The sequence below is a fragment of the Populus nigra genome, chromosome 12 (assembly GCF_951802175.1).
Source record: "Populus nigra chromosome 12, ddPopNigr1.1, whole genome shotgun sequence".
NCBI classification, from domain to species: domain Eukaryota; kingdom Viridiplantae; phylum Streptophyta; class Magnoliopsida; order Malpighiales; family Salicaceae; genus Populus; species Populus nigra.
In genome coordinates this window covers 3,660,280-3,676,597 of record NC_084863.1, presented here as the reverse complement: position 1 = coordinate 3,676,597, position 16,318 = coordinate 3,660,280, and the positions used below count along the sequence as shown (strand labels likewise).

General features: G+C 34.1%; 1 protein-coding gene across 1 annotated transcript; it reads right to left on the bottom strand.

The window, feature by feature from the left end:
- Positions 1-148: 148 nt before the first annotated feature.
- Positions 149-14,831, bottom strand: LOC133670144 (probable inactive ATP-dependent zinc metalloprotease FTSHI 5, chloroplastic). The gene is made up of 19 exons (XM_062090634.1): positions 13,742-14,831; positions 12,442-12,913; positions 11,662-11,862; positions 11,285-11,578; positions 10,915-11,187; positions 10,321-10,410; positions 10,086-10,217; positions 9,284-9,457; positions 8,133-8,254; positions 6,385-6,586; positions 5,826-5,954; positions 5,331-5,513; positions 4,234-4,353; positions 3,652-3,837; positions 3,488-3,562; positions 3,069-3,128; positions 2,849-2,956; positions 1,026-1,106; positions 149-500 (listed from the first exon to the last, which is right to left on the bottom strand). Exons 1-19 carry the CDS (start codon positions 14,686-14,688, stop codon positions 432-434), a joined length of 3,918 nt encoding a protein of 1,305 aa, XP_061946618.1. The 5' UTR covers positions 14,689-14,831; the 3' UTR covers positions 149-431.
- Between the last annotated feature and the right edge of the window lie 1,487 nt (positions 14,832-16,318).

Here is a 16,318-nt window from a genome sequence, read left to right as displayed (position 1 = left end):
ATTTGCATTAAAATGTTCTTTACAAGCCTAAACTAAAATTTCAGTGGTGAAGACTACATGTCTATAAAATTTTTGCAACTCGTCAAGCTCATCCCTGTATTCGTAGCACTGGCTTTTATGCTTACAATCATATGGAAGGGGAATGAGATGAAGCAAAAAGTTAACCATTCTAATATGCTGCCTGTTGCTGAAAAATCAAAGTTACAATTCAAAGAAGGCGAGGAGCCAAAAGTCCTCTAACCTGAAAGATTGAGATCGCTAACAGTTGAGAAGGGAGAAAATAGCGGGTCATCTTCTCAACCCTAGCCTGCTTCCTGTGATATTTCAAATGTCAGAAAGACTGTTAAATTAAGTTATTAATTCGAGTGGAAACCTACATTTCATACTCGAACAAGCAAACTAAACTCATAATAAAAATTGGGCCCTTCATCCTAGGTAGATACACCTAAAAGAGCAGGTCCTGCTCCATTGCCTTGATCTAGAAAGCTGCTAGACAATGCCTGAAAATATTAAGGATAGGATAAGTCCATATATACACTAATGCAGGCAGTAAACTGAAAACACGGACAATAAAGAAAATCATTTCGTTGCAAAAATGAAATGAAAATAACCAATTTTTATAACAGGTGCAAATCTAGAAGTCTATGAGTCTAACCAACTTCTAAAGAAGCATGCATGCATCACTTTTCTGTTTCATGCATTGACCATCAAACTTTTACGTGTTTACTTTTAACTTCAGAATTCCAGATTATTTCAATCCCAGGATTAATATGTCTTTAATGCAGACTGCTGAAACTCGAGGCTTTCTTTCTATGCTATTTTCAAGGAGTTGGGGATTTCTATGGAAATGAAGTAATTTTTCCAAATCATTCTGCATCTCGAAGAAATACCTATCTATACCCTGGAGCAGCTCTACTGTGGAAACAACAGAGCATCTTCAAAGTAAATAATTTTAGTCACACATTCTTACATTTGCAATCCTCCCGTCCCCTCAAGTAGAAACAAGGGGGGGAGTTGAAACCTACCTCTGTATAATTAGCTTTGGAAAGGGAAAAGGGTTCTTTCTCCCGAATGCCACCATTATCATCAACCATCCTTTCTAAATCCTGAAAGATAATGAAGTTTTATCTTAATTAACATTAAAAATACAGCGATAACAACAAACAGAATCAACTTTTATATTAAAAGGCTCAAGTGACACCAACAAAACCTACACTGCAAAGCAGTAACATACAAAGGTTTGTTGAGATGATCTAATTATTTTTTATCAGAATAACTTGAAAAATTAACATAGAAAAATTGGGTAAAATTTTTAGTTTAACATGAAGTTTAGTGAGATGATCAACTTGCGCTTCACTACGAGTAAGATTTTAAGTTGATTTTTAATGTAAAAGGAACAAAATAATTATGTTATGAATATGTTTTTTATGTATCATAATTTTTTTTAATTGAGCAACGAAAAAATATTGTTTATTCTTTAAATAATAAATTAAAAAATATATGAACTAATAAATCCAAAAAAAGTTAACATTGATTTAATATTAAAACAAGAAGATAATCTTCATAATAGAAATAAAAGATTGAAGCATACGCAAATGTTTTACATTGACTACTCTTTTATTTTAAATGTTTTTATTCATTTTATCTTAGCTGGTAATTGTAGTTGTTGATAGCAAATCATTTTTATTTTTATAAAAACATCATCCAGATATAACTAATTCATATAAAATATAAATAGAAAACAATCCGTGAAATTAAACTAATCTCTTCAAAGTATCATGCAACTAAAAAAAATAAAAATTAAAAAGCAATCACTATTTAAAAATAAAATTAATTCAATTTATTTCAAAAATGAGAGTTAGGGCATAAATTGCCATTTAAATGGAAAACATTAATGAAAAGAATAAATAAAAACAAAAATAAAAACAAAAGAAAAGAACGAGGCCAAGCGCTAATATACAAAAGCTCAAGTCCTCGTTTTTTTTTTCTCTTTTTTTTTAATCAAGCGATAGGTCTTTTCTAGTCACCTAGTGACTAGAAAACCAGGATTCTAATTTTTAGACCTCAAGAACCCAATTTTGAAGTCATTTTTACTAGAAAAAACCTCAAAACACCATAGAAATCTCCATAAACCACCCACCAAATCCGGAACACCCTAAAATAACTTTAAAATAAAAAATCAATTGAATCCAAAAAATCCAAACGAACCTCAATCTACTTTTTCAAGAAAGATGAAGGCCAAAAACAATCACCATTGAACTTTTCTCGTTAAATGAAACCTTTAACACCAATCTTGGTCGTTTTGGTTGTCAAAACTATGGCAGCCAATAACTCTTTCTTTCGTTGTTTTCTACCAACTTTCTCTCTCCTCTCTCAAACTCAAATATTAAAAAATAAACAATAAAATTTTGAATCAAAATAAAAATTGCCGTGAATTTGAGATTAACCATATATTTTCTCTGTGTTTTACATTTCAATCCTCTGTCTTTTAATTTGGTCTTTATACCACAATATCAAACTTAATCTCATCTAATTAGATTGTACTTCAATTGAAAGAATTAGAGTTCGAGGACAAAAGTTGAAAAAATAAAGAGACGAAAATATATATGAAAAAAAAAGGTGAACAGTGAAGAGCCATATTAAACCCCAGTTCTTTTAGTTTTTTGGTTAATAATTATCCGAAAAGGCAGCCTGATATAAATGCTTTGATATTAGAATTCTCAAAATTTTCAACTCAAGAAGGGCAAGGCAGAGATTTAAATGATTGATAGTTGGAGACTGAACAAGGAAACAATGCTGTCTACAGTAAGTAGAGAAGCTTAAACTGTTTTAGGGTAACATCTTTTACCTTGCCAGATAAAATCTCAAATTCAAGCAATTCTTCAACAATCTTTTCAAGAACTCGTCGATTTTTCTGAAGCATACCCTTTGCTTTAAGATATGCTAAATCGTAAAGCTGCAGAATATCTCAATCCAAACCACAACTACTTCAGTAAATGATGTTTACACTGCTGCCATGTAAAGGAAAAAAGTATAAGCATTCACCACAGGAAGCATGACAAACATACCTTTTCAACTTTAGCTGCCATCTCATACTCATGGCTGTTCCCTGCGCTTAAAAATGTAACCTACACCAATGGCAAAAAAAATAAATCCAACAAGGAAATAGCACTATGGCAACCTTTTTCTAATAGTAGTACCATACAAACTAGATGCTTCTAAATCAGCCAAGAATAATATGAACGCTGTCCTCTCTTTTTTTTTTCTTTTTTCTTTTTTGCATTGTGAGAGGTAATCATATGTACAAGCAAACATAAAGGCCACATCGTGGGAGCACAAGCCATGTTTGTTTGTTTGTGCCTCTTATCCCAGGGTAACATGGCAAATACATTACTCTAGTAACAAAACAAGGTCTGCAGTGATTAATTTGAGCAACAACTTAAATTTCTGTCCACCAATATATTCATGGTTGTAGAATAGGGAATACCCCTTTGTTACTGTAGTAAATTGCAGGACTGTCATCAGGCCCCCACCCATACTGAATCACCATCCTTGTAGCTATCTGTTGCAATTAGCAAATAGACAATGATGCATGCTTTACTCAGATGGAATTATAAAATCTGTTGATACTATTAACTGATGAATACTGACCTCCTGAGCCTGTTTCAATTCTGAAGAACAAAGAAAATTTTCTTCCCCAAACGGAAGTAGTAGTTGGGATGATATATATGAACCAAAACAAAATACAAGCTTCTTTTCAAGGTATGATCTTGATTCTGAATTCCCATTCAAGGAACCTTCATTTTTTGCCTTGCTAATCTTTGTACATCCAATACCCTGCAAAAAGAACAGGAAAATTTTTTCACAGCTTCTCTATTCATAAGTTCTCGAAAGAGTTTCACTGCTAGCATTCATCTGAACCATACCTAAGCATGGAACAGCTAATACAATTTTCAGCTTCTTAAGGCAACAAATAAATTGAATGTGGAAGGATCATAGGGATAAAAGAACCAGGCAAATTGCCATGCAATCAAAGACACTGTACAGTCTTAGCTTAGGCAAGATGTGTTGTACATTTCTTGGAGACATTGTACAAACTTGGCTTAGGCTTAAAATTCATGACCTTTCATCATTTTAATTTATAAGGAGAATGACATTGTTGCTTCAAATCAATTGACATTGATTATCAGAGTCAACATGCACTCAGTCACAAGAAGATATGAAATGACTCACCTGCCAAGAACATGGCTCCAGCCATAGATTATCAACCACATCAAAGTTGGGTAAAAGAAGGGCAATCAGACCACGGCCAGCAGCCCAAACAGCATGTGGAAATTTGGTCTCCCTTGTCCACTGCCATGCACCATATCCAATTAATTCAAACCTTCATGACAGTATAAAGAAATAACATTTCTACATGGTTGTAAGCATGACCCAAAACAAGAGATACTGACTTATCTCAAGCAAAATTTATAGTAAAATTCATGTGTTTCTTGTTTCCTACAAAATCAAAAGGAAGAAGAAAAAGAAGGGAATACTTGTTGATCTTTGCTTCTTTTATTAAGACCAGGCTGCCCTCTTTGTGATACCATCAAGTTGCTTTTGAGATTTGACATAGCAGGGTAAGAAGCACCCCCTTGTTTATAACATGGATAACTTCTCTAAAACAGACTGGTTATACTTCTAAAGTTTGAGGTGTTGAACCATTCACAGAAGAAAGCCTAATCTAGTAAACTGAAAGCCCCTATACTGTACATGGCCATGCAAGCTTATAAACTGCCAGGAAGTGTTGAGGTTTATACACCACATAAGTCGTACAAAACTTCATTCACTGCTGATTGGAGATGCAACTACTTAACATAAGTTTAGAAAAATCATCAGTATCTTTTTCATGGAACAAACTGAAATTCCTTACTGTTCATCTAATAGAAATATCACAAGGATTGAACTCTGTTAATAGCACAAGTTTTAAGCTTAATTTATGAAAATATAAAATGCATTCAGAAATTATTGATTCTTTCATAATGTCTTTTGCACAATCAGGTTAGGACATGGGATAAGTTACCTAATGCATGTGGAACAGTAACGGTAAGCAGGGAGCAAAGAAATGGAAAACAGGAAATCACCAGTTATTCAATAGTTTACTTTAAAAATATATTTAAATGGATTCAGGAAATTTCAGATCAAAAGGCAAAATAAATTGCTGGTGCGTGGCAAAAAGCAATGGAGGTATTTATTGACTAAATTCATGGACGAGGAAAAGACATTACCAAAGGAAAGACAGTTGCTTATCAAAAGCTTAACCTTCAAAAGCAAACAAAAATACTTACATCAAGTGGAGGATTCAGAAGTTCTATTCCATTGCTTATCTGACCATATGGCTCCATTAGATCAACCACGTTCTGCAAATCCTCTTTACTCAATGTTAGTCCCAAATGATTCACCATCATCCTGCTCATCTTCTTTGCAATTTTTGTTTTCCGAACCCAATCCGGAACCAAACAGCTGAAAGTCTACAAAAAGTATCAAGTACCATCCCCATATCAGTGAGAACATCAATAAAAAAAAACCGAGCAAAGACCACATTACAAACCTGTTAACTAAAAATGCATATAAGGCAAATTAAATAAATATCAAACTTGAAGGGGAAAAAAAGAGGGAAAACAAGTTACTAATATGTGAAGAGAACCAAACAAAGCATGAATTTGTTCATATACTGGAGCTATATGTGACTCAATAATAAACGGGAGCAAACAAATTAATAATCTCTAGTGACAGGATTATACATATGTATAAAGATCAAATAATGGAGATTATTTCTTTACCGCAAACCAACTGCAATAGCTCATGAGTTCATCTGTGTCAAGAAACTTGCTCTTGAAGGCACTACCTTCCAAAGCAACAGGAACAAGTTTTAATTCTACTGGTCTTAAAAGAGCTGTCTTCTCAGCAACCTGAAAAAGGTAAAAGTTGATATTTAAGACAAGCTCAGTAGAATTCAAATGAAAGAAGGAAAAGTAAGTACTGAGAAGTGCAAAAATTCATCAAACAAACTGGTTTTCAAGAAGGCAACTTTCTGTAACACTATGAATTAGGATTGATGATTAAAAGTGAAGCAAAAGGTCATAATTCAAACAAAAAAAAAAACATTCCTCATGCAGAGGGTCCAAACATGAATACATGTATCCAAAAGACCCATGGTGAGAAAAAAAGTTCTCCGGAACAGGGACAAATTATGAGAACTTCAAAGGCCAAGCAAATCAACCACAATAAAATCCATAAGCAAATTAGTGGACTCCCACTGCACTTCTTTATCCATCACAATAACAGCTTATATGCATTAGCAAGCAAGCATGCACACACACAACACGGATCAGGAATGACCTTTCTCCAGTCTACAAAATCAATAAGGTCTTCATCCATGGTTTCTTTAGCAGATAAGTGTAAAATCTTCTCCCTCTCTGCTTGTGTTGGCTGTTGAAGATAAAATACTCTATCCATCCGTCCAGGTCGCTGCAAGGCTTCATCAATTTGATTTATATTTCTAGTTGTAGCCATCAGAACAACGCCATCTTGTTTCTGAAACCTGGAAGAGTACAACGCATACTTTGATGTAACAAAGATGCTGACAATATAAAACTTGGCTATCTTTTTAATGGCCCAAAAAAATATAGAATCATCATCTTGCAAAATCACAAAGAGTAGGATTTCCACTTGGAGATCTCAGATTCTAACCCTGGAAGGCTGGGGTGGGACTTATGGATGGGGGAGGGCTACCCCTAATTGTTTATCCCAAGGATCATTGGGCCTCTTGTTGAACCAAAAAAATAATCAGAGTATCCAGGTTAAAAGTTGTAATGTGCTTAAAGGTAACATGAATATACAAATAGATGGTATAACTATGATAGCATTCCACACCCATCTAAATTAAATCATAGTTATGTTGCAATATGCAAAGCAAAATGCACCAACTAGAGGCCATTAACAGGAATGAGAGACTAAAATGTGATAGAATCCTATTGATGAACATGGAGAAGATGTATGAAGATGCATCTAATTATTGGTATCCTAACAATGAGATGGGAAATGCTGGTACGAGGAGAAACAAGAGATGATCATTAACATATGTGATAGCAGATACCGTGTTCTGATGTGTTGATAATAACTAAAGGCCATTACCAATTACAATCTTCCAGAACTTATTAGAGGCAGTCTTGCCTTCAGCATATTTGCATTGTGGTTGCAAACTCAAGAATTTCACCATTACACCAAGCAGAAATTGGCCAGCAGATCTTACTCTTAAATGGAAAGGTTACCAAAGCTAAAGGACTAAATTGATGTGAAATTATGCAAGAAAGACTAACTCAAGCAAATTAACAAGAGAAAAAGGCTTGCAGGATCAATTGAAGAAAGAAGAAGCTAGGTGCTCAAGAGGATTGTGAGCATTCTGAGTCCTCAAGTTCAGAAGCAAAACTACAATTTTTAAAAATGGACATCCTTGCAAAAGAGATTTCCTACACCTAACAGTGATTCCATCAAATTCTCATTAAACTCATTGCAGTTGTTTTTCAGTTCATGGTTACCACCAAAATATGTCAGTCACAGATATCTCTGCATCAATTGCTTCCAGGAAAAGAAACGGCCAAAATCACAAAATAAGAACAGAAATGAAATGCTCTGTGAAAGGGATAGATTCAAAGAGGCATTCAATAGACAGCTACGATTAAAACCATAATGACATTTTTTCTTGCTACTTGGTAGAGGAAATTTCATGTTCAATGAAGTTGCGCAAATACAAAGCCAAGACCACCCTCCCTCGTGGCTCCTGACCCAGGAAGGAAATAAAAAAGAGCTGCACATGTTCAAAGTTTCTTGCAGGTTGCCAGTCATTCAATTAAAGATGCAAAGCACAAGCGTCCATGACCATTTGCCTCCTTACACGTGCAGAGAAAAAGATGCAGCAATTAGGCATATTAAAAGGCATGAGATCACACCAACAAAATAGGAAATGGAAGAGATGTTTGAAATGTATCACTGAGTGCTGTATGGAAGAGCTTGCTTTACATAAGAAAATACTAATTCAAAGCATACAGCAGAGTTTTTCTCAAATAGAGTGAGAAGCTGAAAATTACCCATCAAGCTCCACCAGAAGTTGATTAATGAAAGCCTCATGGTCCTGCTTTTTAGTATGTATGAACTTACCACGGACACCAGCAAAAAGGTCAAAATCCTCCACAAAAATTATTACAGGGGCCTACAAATGACATTATATAATCAGCAAAACACATTTCTCTGTATCATTCAAGAACTAAAAACTGGAAATCAAATATCTAACACAGGCAAGTAGATATGAAGCAAAACCCATATTTTGCTTGTTATGAAGTATCACCTAATTTTTTTGATAGAAAATAGCAAATCCAAGATTTGCAAGACTTACAAGATCAGCAAAATCTTGAGCAATTTATGAAGAATATTTACTGCATGATAAAGACACAGAAGCCACAGGAAAAGAAAAGGGAAAGGAGAAAGTTATTGTGTTAATTTGCATCTAAATTTTCTCTTCAAGACTTGTTTATAAATCAGTTTTTTATTTTCAAAAAACATCAAGGATTCAAAAACCTGTCCATCCTTTGCAAAGGCACACTCAACAAGTAAAAGCTTTATTGATTCAAAAGGTACTAAAGGATAACCAACTACCTTTCCCTACAATTAAAACAAAACCAAGAAGGATTAATAAAGTAGTGAAAGAGATGTAATTTGTCAAATTTCCAGACATTCATATAATCTTCATGCTAAAGTAGGTAATGAGAGAGAGTAATCCCCTAAATTTGGTTAAGCCCGAAGCATAAATTGGAATTGACCAGTCCAAGTAAAATTTATCTTTGATAGGGAAATCAATATGGCAATAGCAAATAATGTAACTTTTAACAGCAGTTCAGTTTTGAACCCGGCATTCATTGAATAAATCAACATGCTCTGAGAAATACAATTGATCTGTGATTCCCCAATTAAACAAAAATTAGTCAAAGAAGAGAGAGAGTAATCCCTAAATTTGGTTAAGCCCGAAGTATAAATTGGAATTGACCAGTCCAAATAAAATTTATCTTTGATAGGGAAATCAATATGGCAATAGCAAATAATGTAACTTTTAACAGCAGTTCATTTTTGAACCAAGCATTCATTGAATAAATCAACATGCTCTGAGAAATACAATTGATCTGTGATTCCCCAATTAAACAAAAATTAGTCAAAGAAGATAACCAGGAAGGCTTATAGGACAAACCAAATCCCTAGCTGTCTGGAACAGTTCCCTGACATTGGATGCACTTTGGCCAACCCAGAGCCCAGCCTCCAATTGCTGGGCTTCAACTTTTACAACCGGTACCCTAGCTTCGGCAGCAATAGCCAGTGCTAGAGATGTTTTTCCCGTTCCCCTCTCACCTACAATAAGAACTCCCTGCAACAATGAACTACCTCACAAGCTGGTATAACCACATTACACATGAACATCTACCTTGCAGCACAAATTAGTAATTTGAAATATTGTGTATGCTGAACAGATTACACTACATGTTGAACAGGCAAACAAATGGAAGTTGAACATGCAAGTGTGCTGAAATAGTTATTATGAATGTTTCAAATCTTGTATTCTGGTAAGTAGCTCAGCTGAAAAGTACAAGAATCAGAAGAGGAAAGAAACTAAATTTTTGTAGTCATTTCCCATGAATTCCACTTATCAAACTATAGACCTACATCTAATATTGATGTGAGAAGTAATGTCTCCATGAACATGTAATCGCTATCTTGTGCAAAATCAAAATACTTAAAGTCCAGTTTTAATTCAGAATCTTGTTTGATTGACTCATGAACATCAGTGCCATTCTTTTTTAAACCTATGAGTCAAGGCATCATGTTTTATATTGCTTGTGTACTTTCTTTTTAGCTTCAATTTATATTGCTCAAGTGTTGGGCAACAAACAAAAGTAGAAACATATTAATGATGCATAGCTGACCAAGGCATTCATAATACCAAAAATAAAATAAAAAAACAACAGAATGTCAGTAATATCTTAAGAATAACATACTCGAGGTGCACGGGCACCCATTTCTTGAAAAGCACTAGGATTTTGTAGAAATGCCACAACTTCATTGATTTCCTCTCTCATAGACTCAACACTAGAAAAATCCTTCAATGGTATAGGAGGATTCTTTACCCTCTGCAAAACAAACATGGATATAAAATTTGTCAGGGAAAATAGTTCTCTATAATTAAATTAATTTTTTTTAAAAAAAAAGATTGTTTAAGTGGCAAGTATAAACCTTCATTCCATCAAATGCAGTGCTTATAGGATCAATCCCAGCTTTTTTCTTACGTTTGATGGTCCTCAACTTGTACTTAACATAGTATTTCTGCGAGTTAACATAAAACAGTAATGCTATTCAGTCAGCTCACATCTAGACTTTTAATCAAGAGTGGATGTGCTATAGAGCAACTAAGTTCCAAAGGTCATCCAAAATCAACCAATAATTTCCATACCATTCCCTTCTTTCAATAGAAGAGAGACCAGGAAAAAGTATTTCACTAACAGGGATAAAACGTCCATTGGTATTGACCATGAGTGTAGTTAAAATCATCGCAACTAACATTACTTAATAAACAGAAATTAGAAGATTGCCAGTGCAGATGTTAATTTAAGAACCTAAAAATTCTAAAGAATTGCCAGTTTTATGAAGATGGTAGGCATCAAATACAATATAAGTTCTTTACAACCATGATGGTAATCATTAACTGAGCAATGGCATTGAAAAGGAATAATAGGTCCAGGCTTATGACCTATACAACATTCAGATTAGAAATAAGCCCAATATATTAAAGTTCAAATTATAAGAACCAGGTAAGGGTCTAAGCAATACCACTCTGCGTAACTTCAGGAAGTTTGGATCTCTGCTACGTAAAGGTCCAAAACCTAAAAGTCTTGGAACTTTTCTCTTCAGAAACCGGAAGGCATGGAACAAAATATATCCATATATAAACAATCTAATGGCAAACCAAAAAAACCATTGCATATCATCAGTTTTTCTGGACTTAAAATTTATTTCTGCCTCAGATTGCCATTTCAAGTACCACGTTGAGCCAACAGTTTGATCTATTTCCTCTGGCCATGCCATCCCCAACTGCATCCTCACCTGTGATAGGACAGTAACTATAAAACTATCAAGAGAATAACAGCACTGGATAAATACAAACAAAAGGTGGCAAGTGATGAGTTCATATAATTGATACCGGGAATGGAACGATGAGCTCCAGCATGGGGAACACGATCACCATCATTATGTCATCATTTATATTTCTAACTTTCTCTACAACCCAATCTCTCCCATATGAAACAATTCTACTCTTCCATAATCCATTTAAGCATTGACCAGTCAGCCTTAATGCCATGAGAAACTGTTGACCCAAATCCAACTCTGATAAAGGGATCCACATCAGATGAACACTAGTTGGAATGCCACTGGCAAGCATTTTCATGTACAGCCCATCAAACCCTCCAAAATCTTCATATAGAATTTCAAATTCCTGGAACAAAAACAAAGAGGGTTAAATGTATTTCAATAGTGGGTCACAAGGAATAAATGGCATAGAGAATAAACAGAAATAACCTTAATATCAACAAAATATTCCTTGTCATCCCCCTTCAGTGCAATGTACATGGCACCCCAGTCATGCCTAATTCGAGCATGCTCCACTAATTTCTTGGAGACAGCATATGGAACAGCTATTGGTTCCATTTCCCACCTGTTTTTTTCTTCACTGTACCATGTCTTTGACACTACTCTATCGCGACCCATAAGAACTTGTTCCTGCAATAATATTTAATGAATGGTTCATAACACAAACTAACAAAAAGAAATGCATCCAGTTTTAGATAAAGCAACAATCTACAACGTTAATCCAAAACAAGAGACAAAATGTAAATGGAAAAATTTAGTACATATAGCTTTACATAAAACACAGACTATCGATGAAGTACAGTTTTCTGCTACCATGGGAAAAAAATAGAGAGTTTTTATCATCTAAATGCTCTATTGATAAGGTTCAAACCTAACACCAACATCAGATTTCAGATCTTAAAGCATGAGAGAACCAGTTGTCAATGACACAATTGACATAGTGAGGAAAACATGAAACAAGTCAATTTCCTACTCCATACTATTCAAATGAAAGCTCTCAATACAAATACAAGGTTCTATGGAATTATAAATATCTTTTACTCTCTAAAGTCTCAACCATGTGAGTGACCTACAATATTGCAAGGACAAGAGAATTACAGTCTTTCAGTAAACTCAATTGCTTTCTTCAATTATCTTTAGTTGGATGTGCCATATGATCCAGACCTATCTCAATATATATCACACACTACTTGGTTGATGACAAACTACCTGTTTTTGGGCCACATATTCTTTACCAAAATCCACATCTTCCAACAATTTTCTTTTCAGTTCTGCCGTAGCTTCTTCACGCCATTTTTTCCAGCTATGGTACAGGTGAAGGTGAATTGCTTTAGGAACTACAACCTCCTTATCCCCAAACATCCACTTCAATTCAACTTCTGGATAGCCCTTCACAATCTCATCTGCTGATGTCTTCACAACCAAATGCTTTTCATCACCGAACCTCTTCATTTTTTTTCTTATAAGAGCCTCCGTATCTTTCTGCAGCTTCTGTGAATCTTTAAGGCCTTGTCTTATACGTGCAGCAAAATCAATCGAATCTTGATCAAATAATAGCCCAAGGCCTTCAACTTCTACAACATTAGGCAGAATCATTTGCTCCAATAATTTTCTTTGTGCAGTTTCCAGTTCTTTCTGAATGTCAGATCTTGGAAGCTTGGTAATAGAGCTCTTTTTCTGACTGCAAGCAAGTTAAACATTGCTCAAAGAAGTAATTAACTTTATAACATATTTATGGACAGAGAATTTAACAAACACGTGATATGAAGCCAGTGAAAACACACTAGTCCCAGAATGTAAAAGAGGAAGGACAGAGAGGGAGAATCTAGGTGCACACTTGCATTAACTTGTAAGTTGAAATATCTATTTCCAGCTCTAAAATAACAAACCAAGATAATGTGTGATAAGGGATGCAGCATAACATATCAGAAGATAGGTTAAAGAATGCTCAGTCAACAGCGTTCATGCATGGAGATTACTACAGTTTCTTCTGGTCATGCACCAATACGATTGCTGAATAAAACATTAACAAACCATAATGCTCAAACCAACTTAATTTTTAAAAATCATGAACAAGACATCAATTTCCCTTTCATCATTCTTTCCAAAATCCATATGACCATAGTATATCTAAGTGCATAATACATCCAAGTACGCAATTTAACATCTTCCTAACCGCATTAAAGATTGCATAATATTTCATCTAACTTCCCCCTAAGCCTGTTGGTAGCAAAATATAAGCTTGTCACTATTTATAGTACAAGTTGGTTGGTAGATTTTACATCTTATGATTACTACAATCACATTCTAGTGACCATACCTGCAGCATTCCAAGAGAGAACCATTAACTAAAGACAAAAGGAATGGAACACCAAAACATAGAGCAGAATACTATTATCATTCATTCAGAACATTAATATGGCACTTATTCTTGCTGTCTTGATTCTTCCTAGAATAAAGTCAATTTTAATAATAGCAGAACACAAAATGCATCTACTTATAGAGTTACCTGTCTGTACTCTTTTGCCTCATTTCCTGGCTAAACCTCTTCACCAATTCCTCACACTCTCTCTCAACAAAGCAAAGTTCCCTAACCCCAACACTCAGTGCCATCGTCTCCCTCCTCAAAATCTCACCCCCAATCTCTCCAATTCTCTCCCATACACTAGTGTACTCCTCATCCATCACTCTCATTCTCTCCTCCAACGCCTCCATTCTTTCTTTATCACCCTCTTCCCTCAAATTACCAAACTCTTTCTTTTCCTTTTCCACCTCTTCCACAATCTCCTCTGAGCGATTTTCCATCTTCCCCTTTTCCTTCCTCAACTGCCTCACTTCCAAATACATCCCCTCCATAATTTCCCTCTGCAACTCCTCTTTCCTTCCTTTTACCGCTTTTAACACCAACTTCACCTCCTCTACACTGCCATTTCCTTTCCTAACCTCCTCTATACGCTTCAACAGCCTCGAAACCTCCTCCAGCAAACTTTTAGTATAATTTGAAAACTCATGCTCCTTCAAGTTTGATTCTTTATTCAATTTTTTCTCTTTCTTTTTAACTGCAACTTCACTAGCCACCGCGACATCAGCCACAGCAAGGGGTGGCAAAGCACCGAGTGGATAAAACCCAATTGCAATACAAAACAATGTGAGCACTATAGGCCTTGTAATGCATTGAAATACACCTTTTTCAGGTTTTGAAAGGAACCCATTTGAGAAAACTAATTCTTTTTCTTGTTTTAACCTTCTGGGTGAATCCAAAGGCAGGTCTTGACTGCTCTTGGAGCACTTTGAAGCTCCTTGAAACCCGAAGACACATAAACTATGGACAAAAGGGAGAGCTTTGTGTCTGTTTCGGTGTAATTTTGTGGTTCTGATTCTGTATTTGATTGGTGATGGAGGGTCTTTGTGTAATGGAAAGAGATGAGAGAGAGACGGAGAGATGAAGGAAGCCATGAGAATTACAAGAGGAGTGTAGCTGAAAAGAAAAGAAAGAGATTGAGGGTCATTTGGCACTTAGTGTGTTTTTTGGCAGGGTTTTAGAAGATGAGGATGTCTGCAAACAAGAAGTAAGAGTGATGAGGGAGATAGGAAGAAGAAGAGAGCCCGGTTCATTGGCTTCCGGTTTTCATTTTAAAACGAAGGGTAGAACAGTAAATCAGAATGTTTTCCTTGAGATTTATATTCTTGTTTAATAAAATCATTGAATCCCTCTGCCCTTGACATTTTTCTGCACCTCGTTGTTAAACTCGGCCGTCTTTAAGAATTAACTTTGAAAAGTGTAATTTACGATTTAATTTGCGTTAGGTTTTAAGTTAAATTAAAAATAAATATTATCTCGAGTAAAATCTAAGTTAATTTTTACATGTTTTTAGTGATTTAATTAATCGATCAAACTCAATATAAATTTTATCAAGTTACTATTAAAAAAAATATTTAATAAAAAATACAAAATAATATTATTTAATAAAATAGTTTACTCGAATTAATATTATGCAATGTTTTTGCATGTCTTCTATTGTATATTTCTAAATGTTTATTCAAAGAGGGAAAACTTTCTCATCTTTTTCTATAAGGGCAAATCTTATTACATGACTATCTTTATAAATCATAGTTATTTAATAAGATATAACAACCAACCATTGAAAATCATTAGATTTTGATAGTAATTAACACAGATAAAAACAACATAATAAAAACAATAAACATAATTACTTAGCATAAAAATATTTATTTTCAAGTAGTTTAGCTTTTCTATAACTAAAAAAAAATTAAAATAAATTAAAGGTAGCAAAAATCCAAAACAAACTATTAAAAATAAAAATTTTAAACAAGAAAAATAATATTTCCTAAAAAAACAAGGCTTTTAAAGTCATTATATTTGAAAACAATATGCAATCTAACTCCCCTAGATACACTCTTTTCAATCACTAGCGTTAGATTCATTGGTGGACATACTAATCCTACCATCCAAGACTTATTACAACAGGACCTTGCAGTAAAAGTCTAAAAATATTCCACCCAACTTAAAGTATTTGGAAATGTAGTTGTTATTATCTTTTAAATAATTTTTCATGTCAAAATATATTAAAATAATCTAAAATATATAAAAAAATTTTAATTTTTTGCTAAAAAAAACTTTTTGGGAATGCAGTTTCCATCGCATTCCCAAACAAACACTTAGTTTATTGAAAACAATGATAGTTTTCTCAATCATTGTTCTAGAGTGATTCCATAATTTTACTTGAAAATCATAAAATAATTTTGAATTATTAGACTATTCAAAAGTATTGCTATATTAATATTACATCGCAATCACTACTCACATCGCCATTATCATCTATATTTTAACAACATTATAATTATCTTAAAATTATATCATACCAATATAGCCACTTACCATTACTAACACTTATTATCCCGCTTTATTATCAAAGTTGTTGTTATGAAATTTCTATTCAAATATATAATACATATCAACAAATTTAAAATTAAAATTATCTAGATTTATAATTATTTAGACTCCAAAAAAATTAGATCTCGTGATAAATCATCAAATATGAGATTATTAAAACAAAAATAAAAA

Coding starts and splice junctions, on each gene's coding strand:
- LOC133670144 (XM_062090634.1), bottom strand. CDS start 14,688: ATGGCTTCCTTCATCTCTCCGTCTCTCTCTCATCTCTTTCCATTACAC. Junction 9,458..10,085: donor TGGGTGCCCGTGCACCTCGA/GTATGTTATTCT, acceptor TCATTGTTGCAG/GGAGTTCTTATTGTAGGTGA. Junction 3,563..3,651: donor AATTGAAACAGGCTCAGGAG/GTCAGTATTCAT, acceptor TAATTGCAACAG/ATAGCTACAAGGATGGTGAT.